Raw genomic sequence first — 12830 nt, 5'->3', positions numbered from 1 at the left:
CCCTACTGTACTGTATGCAGCCACTGCATGTGAGAATGCAGGGTGTGTTCTAAGCCATCCTGTTAGCTCAGATGAGACAACAGTGAGGTCCTAGATGCAGCATGATGCAGAATCCTTGGCAACACCCTGGCAAATGTGTTGGGGCTCCTAACAAACAAGCTGATATGGAAATGATTCAATGGTAGAAGGTCTGAAAGCCACTTCTTGGCAGGACAGAGCACAAAATACTCTGGCATTGCAAATCAAGAGCTTAGATAGAATCTCTTCAGCTGCATAGACCCTGGTATGCAGTTGCACCAATTCCAGGATCTTTGACAAGTTACTTGCTCCAAAAAGTTAGAGGAACTCATGCATGGAGAAGGATGGGGAAAAGGAGAAAACATCTGCTCAACTGGAACAGCAATGAAAAGCAATGAACTGCCCTCATTGATATCTCACACATACTGATACACAAGACCATTTAAGATATGTACACATTTACCCCAACTATCCAAAGGAACATATTCTTATGAAGAATGTTATATTTGTAACCTGGGCAACCCACAGTTCTGACTGCACCTACTCAGAAGACCTTCTTGTGATAGTCACAGCTGGAAAATATGCTGTCACAATTGCAGAAATCACCACCAGAAAGCTATGGTTGCACTGATTAATTGCCCAGGTCACACATGACATTCCCTATGCGAAAAGCATCCCCCAAGGACACCCAGGGCATGTTATGTGAAGATTTTGTTCGTTTGTTTTGGTTTATATGAATTGGCCCACCTTCAGCTAGTTATTACTTCAGACAAGATAAACAAGATGGATTCAACTTCTCTAATTTTCATCCTGACAAAACTGCAGAACATTACTACAATGATGGGGTTTCTCTCCTGATATCCATCATCTAAAAGGCACAGCCTGCAGCTATATTTGTCTACCAGGCTCAGATGCTATTTTGGTCCTTCTGTGACATTTAAATAGAAGTGCAATCATTGCCAACCACGTGGCCAGGTTCACTAGCTCCTATAAGCCTCCGTATCTCTTTGCTTTTTTATTAAGAGCAGTGCCATAATTATGCCAGTTCCTGAGAATTCAGATAGTTTCAGACTTTGTTAACACATATGTGCAGGCCACTTATTTTCTCGATGGCAGCAACATGTGCAAATTGTCTCCATTGAGAAGCATTGTATTTCAGATGCTATGTTATGGAAGATCTATCCATGGTGTTAGATCTGTCCATTCACACATGCATATTATCACTTGAAATTGCAGTGGGGACTTGAATGTTGGTCTCCCAGACCCTAAACCATGGGTAGGCAAACTAAGGCCCAGGGGCCAGATCCAGCACAATTGCCTTCTAAATCCGGCCCGCGGACAGTCTGGGAATCAGCATGTTTTTACATGAGTAGAATGTGTCCTTTTATTTAAAATGCATCTCTGGGTTATTTGTGGGGCACAGGAATTCATTCATTTTCCCCCCAAAATATAGTCTGGCCCCCCACAAGGTCTGAGGGATAGTGGACCGGCCCCCTGCTGAAAAAGTTTGCTGACCCCTGCCCTAATCCAACACTCTAACCACTACACAACATCCATGGGTTTGCAAGGTTACTTCATAACCATCCAGAGAAATGTAGCCACTCAGCAATGAAAGGAGTAAGAAAAAGTTGGTTAATTTACATCCCCATCTCCTGACTTTTCACACACCACTTTCCAAGCTGGCACTAGAAGGTCATTTAAGAAATTTGGGTTAATACTGTAAATATACATCTGAATCACTCCATTCTAGCTGTTCTAGAAGAGTAATTGCACACTCTGTTATGGCTGTAATTAAATTAATAGATTATCTTTCAGCTAATGCTGACATTGGATTGGCTTGCTACTGTAAGACAACTTATCAGCAACACAAAAAGAGCAATGATGTGGAATGATGAACAAAGAATGGCACTATAGAGAACCAGGTCTGCTTATTCCATTTTTTAAACAAATTGTACATATGTTCTGTAGTCATGTAGTGCATAATATCATGGAAAGAAATTTAACTGAGAATGGACTGAAACCTATTGTTTCTGCTCCAAATAAAATGCAACAGGTCCTCCCTTCAACAACCATTAGCTCTCCAATAACTATTAACATGACAAATCTCTCTTCAGCATGTTGCTATTTCCAGCATTCCTTAGGAATATGTGGAAGATAAGGGAGAATAGCAACCGAAGGATTGTCTACAAGCCATTACTGAAACCAGGCAAATGTCAGGGGACCACATAAGGGCCATGGTGTAACCTGAAGGATTACCAGGCTCACAAGTTGGAAGCTGGAGATCAAGAAGACAATGTGCTGTGGAAGCTAATGTTGTTCCAGAATTGGAGAGAGCTAATGTCAAATTTCCACCTAGCCAGTCACTATCTCTCAGCTTAGCCTCCATCACTTGATAATCCTGAGGGCAAAATGGAGGGAGACAAACCACACGTGATACCTTGGAAGAAATGTGAGGTGTAAATGCAACTAATAAATAGGCAGTTTTCTAGTATTTGTGCCAGGCCTTGCCAATCCAAAGACTTCATGCTGCCAGACAATCCAAAGGGCCAATGTTTGCTTATTTAATTTATGTCCCACTGTTCCTCCAAGGAGTTTTTAAGTGGATGTATAGTTCTCATCCCTGTTTCATTCTCACAGCAACCTTGTGAGGTAGGTTAGGCTGAGAGTGAGTGATTAGCCCACGGTCACTCAGTGATCTTCACTGACACTCTAACCACTATACCACACCAGCTCTCAATGTTGAATGCCTTTATTACCTTCAGTACTGAACAAGTACTCAGATGACTTGGTGTACGCTGTCCATGGTAGCTCACTAGGCTAGGTTCCAGCTTCAGGCTCTGAGGCCAGGACCCTCAATGGGCAATGTTACGTATTTAAAATAGAGGTAACTGGTGAGGATTTCTTGATACACTAAACTCTGAGCACCTTCAAGAAGAGTAATGTGAGTCCAGTTACCTGCAGTGCACAATACATTCTTGCTGCTTGAAGCAAAGTCCAAATGCCCACCTCCCATTCTAAGGACAACACTTTAAGAAGTCTTGCAGCACCATCCAGACATAAATTCCTGCCTTCATCTATCCCACACCACATGATGCTCCCTGAAGCTGGTCACATCAACTTGCTACATGGCAGGTTCAGCCCTGCAAATTACTGGCTTCCAGCAAAGGTATCAGTCATTCACTTAAATGGGTCTTTATGCTGTAAATTGTGCATTGACTGTCTCCCTTTGCAGGGAAAGCCTCTTGTAACAAGACTTAAAGGTACAGAGCATGTGCAAGGAAATTGATAGTAATGTACTTGATCCCTCAAACCAAGTGGGCTAGCAAATCCAAATTACATAAATAGAACAGAGGATGATTAGAGTCGACCACAAATTGCTTTGTCTGGGACCCATAGAGACATGTTACCTATTAGCCAGGACATCTTGGGATCAAGAAATATGTATTGCATGTAAATAGTAATGTAGCCAAAGATCAGAATTGTAAGGCTTGGAAAGTAAGTTGTCCTAGTTTGGCTGTGAGTCGGTCAACCAGCTACAAATCTGGTTACAAACAAACAAACAAACAAACAAACAAACAATAAATCCGCTTAACAGTGACCTCATCCAGTCCATGTTTTACCAGCTTCTCCGTCAGAATATCATTGGGGACTTTGTCCACCAAGCTTGTAACTCAAAGAAAGAAATTATATTCATCTGGCATGACTTCTATTTGAGAAGGCCATCCTAGTTTTCCTGGTATTTCAGTAGTAATGCACAGCATTGTAATGCTACAGTAACGTGCTAGTATTTTAGTAATAATGCTGCAATCCTTTACACAATTGTGAGCAAATCTCATTGATCTCAATGGGATTGATTCTCAATGGGAAAGGTGCACAGGACAAATGCTGTAAATCTTACAGGCAAACAAAGCTAATGAGAAGTTTAGAGGCAGATAATGCAGCCCCATTATGTACCACCACTGTGTATCCTCCATTTGTTGGAATGGGGCTTGTAGATGATTCACACAAAATCTCCCTTTCAGTTGAGTGGCGGTCATGCCATTGCAGCACTTGCTGATCTGAAGAAAAAAATGTTTATCCTGGAAAATGCATTCATCTTTTTTCACCCATATGGAAACACACACACACACTCTTCTCATTGGAGGACTTAGAGGTCAAAATCAACGGACAATCACATATCACTAAATATACTAGAACATGAGACCCGCTATGAGCCATACATAAATTGTGCACTTGGGTGGAAATGCCAGCTAATCCCTGCTTAATTAAAGCAGTGTTCTCAACTCCTGTTGTGTTTAGGGAGTGAAGAGTATAGGACAAGCAATGTACGAAGAAAATAGCAGGCAGCGTGGCTAATCTCAAAGACTTCAGAGCTTTTGAGCTGCATAAATCAGAGCGACTTTTTGAATAGCCTCATAAAACACAATATCATTGCCATTCCGCTCACGGCTTTTGAGTTCTTCCTACAGCATACAGATCATTAGGAAACTTCTAAGCAATCAAGTAATGTGAGTCTGATGAAATTATTCAATCAATGCATAGGCTCAAGGAAGCAGCATAATGCAGAATTGCATAGTTTCAGAATGTCAGAAATGAGAGAGTGAACCCCTTCTTCGTCAGTATGCATGCTTCAAACAAAAAACCCCCCAAAACCTCCAGTGGAGGTGATTGTTTTTAGCATTTTCATAAGCATGCTTAATGTAGTCCTCCTGAACTGCCTGCTCCTCTCTGTAATGTTCAAGTCAGCAGAAAACATACAACTATACAAACCGTCTCAATGCTCAGAAACACATAGCCTGCAACATGGATTCCCTTCAATATAACCAGAATAATTATATTAATTAGAGGAGTATGGTTTGTGAGGGGTAGGGAGATCGCATCTATATTCTGTTACTACCAAAGCTAACTCTTAGCTTCCATTCTGGTGGCTGGCAAAGAGATGAGTTTGTTATCATAGATACCTATTCTAAACAGGTAACCTACATGATTACTGTATAAATACAAATACATACTTGGGTAAATGGATGAGAAATACATGCAAGTTACATTTATATTGGAGAATTCCCAGTTACTTTCACCCTCTCTCTCTCTCTCTCTCTCTCTCACACACACACACACACTTTTCTCTGTATGGTACACTGAATTATTATTTTTTTGCACACTTTAGAAGTGTGATTACATTGAGGAATCATCAGTCTTTTCCTCGTTGAATTCAGAACATCTGTTATACCTGCTGCTTCAATATTTCCCCCCCAAGGGAATGTTTAACTTTCATTTCCCTCATTGTCTTTGCAAACCCTCATTTGGAAACACTGTGATTCTAACACTGATTTTCACCCTCTCTGTAAACCCTCTCCCGAAATTTAAAATGAACAAAAAGAGTTCTTCTTTCTTGTTTCTTCTGTAAGATAGGAGTTTGTGCAAGGGGTGGGGGTGGGAGTCATAGCACACAAGATTTTCAGACCTGGAAACTAGCGATGAGTTCTATACTTTTGGAAGAATTGCTGCATTTAGCTGCTGACCCAATTTAACACGAAATTGTTGTTTGTTCCCTGGCTACTTATTTTCCATACCCTGCAGGAAATTGAAGGGAGGGGGTGGAGAGAAAGATTGAGAGCTCTGGATGACAATTATCAATTTGCCAGCTTCATGGCAACATAAAGCCATCCATAAAAAAAGCTAATCCCCTTGTCAAATGTACTAATTGTCTTTCCAAGTGAAATTAATTGTCTGAGAAGCCACTTTAGATTCCCCCCTCCCCTTTCTAAGCAAATGTACTTTTGTTGCTGCTTGTAACCACCAATGGCACTTACAAGAAAGCCAGAGAGAGAAGGGGGAAAAATAAAAATAAATTACACAGTGCTGTATTTGCCAGCGATAAATAATTAAAGTGGGCATCCAGCAAACATAAATAGCAATTAATGTGAAGAGAGGCGGGGAGAAGGGGCTGTTTGATGCAAAACCACAGTGCAACAGTGCATGGAACTGTTTGCTCAAAGAAGAAAGGGGTCTTTGCTCTGGGAGTCTCTCCCCCCAGCACACCTCACAACCCAACTATTCACTGGTGATAATAATTGTTCTGGAACACAAGAACGGCTCCAAAACCTTTCACCATAGACAGAGAAGGCTGCAACTTCACCTGGTTGTAACAAAGCCCAAACTCTTGTCCCCCAAGCCACCATTTCAAGTAGATTATTTACTTTTTCCCCTTTTTAAATGCTGTGAACAAACCATGTTGTTTAGTCGTTTAGTCGTGTCCGACTCTTCGTGACCCCATGGACCAGAGCACGCCAGGCACTTCTGTCTTCCACTGCCTTCCGCAGTTTGGTCAGAACAAACCATACTCTCCCTCTTTTCTAAAGGATGTCTGACACTGCTAACCTTCAATCCCTCCTATAATATTCAGAGACCCAAGCAAAGCAAGGACTCCTACAGAGGTCTCTTGCCTTAGAAACTCTAAGCGAACTTACACTCCAAAATCTGCCCAAATCCTATAGCGCGAGGTCTCTCTCTCTCTCTCTCTCTCACTCACACACACACATTCAAAAGCAGGGATTTCTCAGCCTTGATCCTCTTCCCTCAAACATCGCATTACAATCAAGGGCTGGCAGACATGTTTACAAACGAGCATCTCTCAAACGATGAAGCCCCGGTAGACACCAAGTTGTGTGGTTTTTATTTATTTATTGGGGGGGGGGCTGCTGCTTGGCATTAGCCCCAGAACAGCAGGGAACGATCTCTATTTGTACCTTTCTAGCACAGGATGTGCACATTTCGGAGCGCGGGGGAGGGAAGGAGGAGTGTGAGCGAAGAGAGACAAGACTTTCGACTCTGCTGGTACCTGAAAGCAGCGCGCCTGCTCTCTGTCCCCCTGCTCCGCATCCAGCCAGCAGGGGGACTCTGAGGCTTCCCCCACCCCCAGTACGTTTGGATCGCTTATCTTCTTGCGAGCCAAAGCAGCCTGCTCGTTCCATGCTCTCTCTGCCTGCGTGCGCTGCTTACAAAGCAGTCCAGCAAACGCGCGCGCACACACAGAGAGACTCCTTCCTCCTCTCCAACACATTTTTATTTTATTTTTTTCCTAAGCAAAACATCCCCCGCGGATGCATTTTTTAAATTTTAAGCAGGGGAACGGGGATAGAGAGTTGGAGGATGCTCTCGGTTTGATGCTGATGGGGGAAAGCCCTGGCCAGATGATTTTTCTCTTTTCCTTTTTTTTTTTTTTTTTTTGCAAGGATTCTGAACAAGCGAGGGATGGAGTTATTTCCTGTGCCTCCCTCTCTCTCTCTCTCCCCACCCCCTCCAGTGGTTGGCAAATGCGAGCTTCAGGCTTGCTCTCCCTGCAGAGAGAGCTCTGTGAATCAGAAGCACCGCGATGCCCCTCATCCTCCTCGCGCGCTCCAGTCCCCGTGTGGCCGTCAACGCGGCTGCCAATAGGTGGGGCCCAAAAGCAGCTTCGGGGGAGCGCGGGTAAAGGGAAAAGCCGCGGCTCCTTTAACCCTTGCCGTGCTGCATCCAATCAACGCTCTTTGCTGGAGAGGAGGCACGCGAAGCGGGGCTGGCTCTCCCGCTGCCTTTTTCCTTCTACCCCCAAAGGGAAGAGGGGACACCACCATCCATCCAGCGCGCGCGGGAGGCCCTGTCAACCTTTACAGAGCCCACGATCCTCCCGCGTTGCGGGCTTCCTGGCTGGGGGGACGGGGGGGGCGGAGAAAGAGAGAGAGACTGGGCGCTATTACTTCCTCCCCCCGTTTGGAGGGAGGTTGAGCCCCACGGCGCTCAGTCCCCTCCCGTTTCGCGAAGATCTGCTTGGCCAAATGGAAGAGCGCACGTTGCCAAACCACCTGTTCCTCCGTACGAGGGGGGGGGGGAGGGGGCGGACGTACGTTGTGTTGCAACGTGGGGCCAGTGTGCGTGTGTGTGCGGTGCAGGTTTGCAAGCTTTATAATACATGGGGGGGGGGGGCGTTTCAGGCTTTCCCCGCTAGCAGCGGCGGGAAGCCTGGGGCGAGGGATTTCTGCTCGAGAGGACGAGCTAGCTGCACACACACACACACACACACACACACAAACTATGCAAAAAGCAAACTCTGGTTGTTTACCTTCATTTGTAGAGGGGACTGGAAAATAAGCTCCCCCCCCCCCCCCGCAAACTCCCCAACACAGATATTCGCGCTCGAATCTAGAAAACCCATGCAGCAAACGAAACGTAGCCGATTATGGGGGCGGTTATTATTTCGTTCAATAAGAGGAAGCGGGGAAGACAGAGAAATACTGCCCGGGGCAGCTGGAGGCGGGAGGAGGCTGGCGAGGAAAGCGGGGAAAGGCTGCGAAGTAAGCCCGCTGCAGTCGCAGCTCCGGTGCGCCTTACCGATGTGGATGATCGAATCTGCCAGCGCCGCTTCCCAGGTTCCGGTCCAGCACACGGACACAAGCAAAGCGAGGGGGAAAACTTCCATCTCCTGCGCTTCGGGCAAGCGGGGAGGAGTGGTTGGTTCGGGAAACGGGGGCTAGTAGAAAGGGGGGGCAGGAGGTTAGCGATCACACCAGCGACAAGGACGAAGGGAGCCCAAGAAAAGAGAGTCGAGAGTTTGAGGAGCCTCTAAATCCCGGTCGGATCCTCCAAGGAAAAAAAAATTAAAGGGGGAAAGGAAAAAGCTGCAAGAGGGAGCCGATCCCAGGCTGGTTGGGGAGCCTCTCACAACGAGCCCCGCGTCACTTCGGGGGGCGGCCGGGCATCACCAGAGTTGTGGGGAGTTGCTGCAGCAAATCCATCCAGCACATCGCCGCCGCCGCCAGAGATGTCAATCGGGAAGCAGTTCGGCGTGTCCCTGTGTCGATCACACCATCCTCAGCCTTTTTATTGTTATGTTTCAATGGTATATCTTGTAAATATATAGGGTTGTTTTCCTTCGGAGCGATCCGCAAGGCCAGGTCCCCACCGCCACTCCAGTGGGGCAACTTGCAACCGGCAAACCGACGGACCCTTCCAGTACCCCCCACAGCCAGCCAGCCAGCCGGTGCTCGAGAGAGAAGGAGAGGGGGGGAATAAAACAATTTCAATATATATATAATAACTGCAGCTTTTCTTTCCAATCTCCCAGGCGAGGGACTAGATCCTTGCAAAGTGTGTATGTGGCGAGGGAAAGCGCTCTTCGTCTCCAAGCTTCCCTCCAAAAAAAAAATGACGATGATTTTTTTTTTAAAAAAAAAACCCAAAACCACCCAAAGTGAACTTCAAGGCAATGCAGCTGGGAATGCAGAACTAGATCTCGATCTTCTTCCTGCTCCACCAAAAGAAAGGGGGTGGGGAGGGGGAGAAGCAACTGATCGCTTTTTTTGCTTCCCCCCTGCAGCTGGTTGGTGCGGGGAGCGAAGAGAGCGACCGCTGCGAAAACGGCTCTCCAACGTGGTCACCCGAGATAGCAGTTCCACGGAGAGCTGGATGCAGCCAGGAAGCCAAACAGCGGCAGCCCCGGGACTTGTGAAGATGGTCTTCTGCAGTAGAAGCAGCAGCAGCAGCCGAGGAGGCGGTTTGGAGCTTGCTTGGTTGGTGGGATGCAGAGAGAGAGAGTCCCCTAGCTGTTGGCAGCTCCGCCGCTAGCTAGCACGTTGCTTAGAAATGGATCACCTAGGAGAGAGAGAGAGAGGAGAGTGCTATCAGCCAGAGAGGAGGAATAGAGGGGAAGAACCGAGAGGCAGGCTTCCTAACAACCACTTTCTCCCCCTATCTGGTGTATGAGGGAGAAGCAACGTTAGAATAGCTTCAGCGCCGCCTGCTAAGCTGGTCTGTGGTAGGGGGCCGGTGAGAGGGATCTTCAATGGGTGTGAAAAGCATATTTCAGGTGGGGGGGTCACTTCAGTCCGAAGGCGAGAGGGCACCGAAGTGGGGGATTCTTTGGGTTGGGCTGAAGGACCCTGGGCATTTCTTTGGCCCTAGTTTAGAGCGCGTTGGCTTCCGCCTCTCGACACGTTTAACCTTGCAACTTCCACCGCAGAGCTCAAGTTGGGAGTCTTTGGAAAGTGAATCAGGGGCAGGGCTGCAAGATGCGGAGCCAGAGCGGGGTGGGAAGGAGGGGGGGAAGTATCCAGGACAGCTGATTCCGAGGGGAGGAGAATAAAAATAAGGCTCCAGAGTGCTATTAATATGCGCTTAATTATCGACGTTTTTGATGGGGTTTTGTTCACAATTGAATCTAAAGGCTGGGAAATTACTCCAGGGAGGAAGGGGGTCGTGTGATTCTGGGAAGGAGGAAAGCAGTAGTTTTTCCATCATAAAATGGTACCCTGAATAACCCCTGGCTGCTGTTTGTGTGACATGGAAGGGTATTAGTTAAGCTACTTTTCTAGTTTAGACTCCAAAGCAGGGAAGAGGAGGAGAAACACAATTCCCCCCATATGTCAGCTGTCCCTATGAGGTCAGTGTCATTACATAGCTTAGTCACTAGGTGGCACAAGACTTAGTTGTAGCTGGGCGGAGTTTCTTGTTCTTCAAGAGAGATAATAAAGCTCTTGTTTAGATTCCAGTCTGGTATTCCCTATAAGTTTCAACAGCATGGTGTCAGAAGCCAATATCTAATGGCCATATGTATCTGGGAAAAGAGGGCACAGATCTGTATAAAATGTGCAGGAGCTAATTTATCATTCTGGATTCTGGACCTTAAGGAATCCTTCACGCATAGACCTGTACATCTTGAAGGGAAGCGATGAGACCAAATCTTAGTAATCTTAAGTGGGGGGGTAAAGGTAAAGGGACCCCTGATCATTAGGTCCAGTCATGGCCGACTCTGGGGTTGCGACGCTCATCTCGCTTTATTGGCCGAGGAAGCCAGCATACAGCTTCCAGGTCATGTGGTCAGCATGACTAAGCCGCTTCTGGCGAACCAGAGCAGTGCACAGAAACGCCGTTTACCTTCCCGCTGGAGTGGTATCTATTTATCTACTTGCACTTTGTGCTTTCGAACTGCTAGGTTGGCAGGAGCAGGGACCAAGCAACGGGAGCTCACCCCATTGCGGGGATTTGAACCGCCGACCTTCTGATCGGCAAGTCCTAGGCTCTGAACTTAACCCACAGTGCCACCCACGTTCCTCAGTGAGGGTTAGGAGATGGTTAAGATGAGGTGGCAAAAGTTAAACTTCACTTTTTAATGTGGGATGAGCTTTTCTGCGACAAGCAACCCTCCCCCTTCTTCAACCTGTAAAATGCCACAATGGGAATAGTGCAGTGTGCTGAGGTCATCTGCTGTGGCCTTCTTAGAGGGGAGAAATATGGATTCATGATGTAGCATCACTCCTGTTGGTACTTTGGGAGGACTAAAGAACATGAAGGACTGTTTATGGTGCATTCAGGGTTCCAGCTCATGGGGGCAGCTTGTACGAGTTTGGCAAACTTCCCCTCTGTCCTCAACTGATGGACAACCTGGAGGATGGGCTGGCAGCAGAGGAGGATCCAGCTTGTGTGACCCAGCTATCTCCCTCCATGTAATTGTAAGCATTCATTTGTCTGAACAACTGGACAGAGTTATGCTGGAAAACTTTTAATTCTGGGAGCCACCCTAGATCTCCTCATGCTTCATCATTCCAAAGCCAGTTGTGGCTGGTTCTCATTGAGACTGGAACGGCAGAAAGCAGGAGGCCAACAGTGGGTGGAACCAGAGCCAACGACAGTCAGCGCCAACTTGTTCTAGCTATGCCTCCATCCACTTCCCTGATTAGCTGCTGGGGTAGCTTAGTGAGTAAAGCATGAGACTCTTAATCTCAGAGTCAGGGGTTCGAACCCCACATTGGGCAAAAGATTACTCCTGCATTACAGGGGGTTGGACTAGGTGACCCTCATGGTTCCTTCCAACCCCACAATTCTATGAGCTTATGAACACTGAGGCTACTGAGGAAGAAGCTGACAGCCAGTACCACCCCTTGGTAAGCAGATAGGAACTGGCTATGGTTGGTAGGGGCAGTGCCTTGTTCAAAGCAGAAATTCAGCACACAAAGCCTTGAACAGATTGGGTAAATAGCACATTTGCAAACAACAGCAGTGCAGTTCATTCCAGTGCCATGCCGGCACCTGTTTTTCCAGTGTCCTTTTCTTGATCTCTCCTTATTCAGAGACCTTTATGGTAGAATTATACTTTTGGCAGGCACTTAGCTAAGACCACCAAATTTACTGCAGATGTGACCTGAATTTTCCAATGGAAAATGGTTACTTGTTTAAATCACAGTCTTACCTATATATATATACACTTTGAGTTGACCGTGGAGGCAGGGTTGGCTGGCACAGGAAGAGCATGTTTCTGAGACAAATCCTTAAAATCACCTCAAGTCAGATGGAGATAATGTTGGCAGAATTTCTTTATTTTAATAATGAATCATTATTATGTATTTAAACATTTCAGATTAATACTTATTTGGTTCATTTTATCCTTTATTTCTTCTACGCTGCGTGCCCTCAGACCATGCTTTGGAACACTACACCTAGCAAAACTAAAAGTAGCAATTATACATGATGTCCTGTATTAAAAATACAAGCCATAGTGGAATGCTAGTTTTTGTGTGTCTGTGTGCTTACTTTACTTTTGTGGTGTCCAGGAGTGTTCGCCTTTCCTTTCATTCTACAAACCATCTCACCAGCGGTCTCTGCTCTGCAGCCATCGCAGGTGCTTGCACTTCTGTTAAAGCACAGAAGAGACATCATAAGGTAGCTAGCTCTTCCCGTGAGATTATCTCAGACCAGGAAGTGCAGGCAGCTGGGGAGGCTGTACAGTTTTAGAGAAACATTTATACTGGAAACAAGGGTGAGGGGACCACCCCACTCTC

General features: G+C 46.4%; 1 protein-coding gene across 7 annotated transcripts in view; it reads right to left on the bottom strand.

The window, feature by feature from the left end:
- GRID2 (glutamate ionotropic receptor delta type subunit 2) overlaps positions 1 to 9380 on the bottom strand; it is a 787745-nt gene extending 778365 nt beyond the window's left edge. For all 7 annotated transcript variants that reach the window (XR_014501814.1, XR_014501815.1, XM_083398274.1 and 4 more), the window contains exon 1: positions 8389 to 9380. Coding sequence is in view for 5 of the 7 variants with exons in the window: in XM_083398274.1 (XP_083254400.1) it covers positions 8389 to 8476 (88 nt within the window). In the remaining 2 variants the exon portion in view is untranslated. The remainder of the gene's footprint in view (positions 1 to 8388) is intronic.
- Between the last annotated feature and the right edge of the window lie 3450 nt (positions 9381 to 12830).

This window comes from Podarcis tiliguerta, assembly GCF_965153285.1.
Source record: "Podarcis tiliguerta genome assembly, chromosome: 9".
Taxonomy (NCBI): domain Eukaryota; kingdom Metazoa; phylum Chordata; class Lepidosauria; order Squamata; family Lacertidae; genus Podarcis; species Podarcis tiliguerta.
Note: the sequence above shows the minus strand (reverse complement) of the source record. Positions and strands in the feature narration are given on the sequence as shown.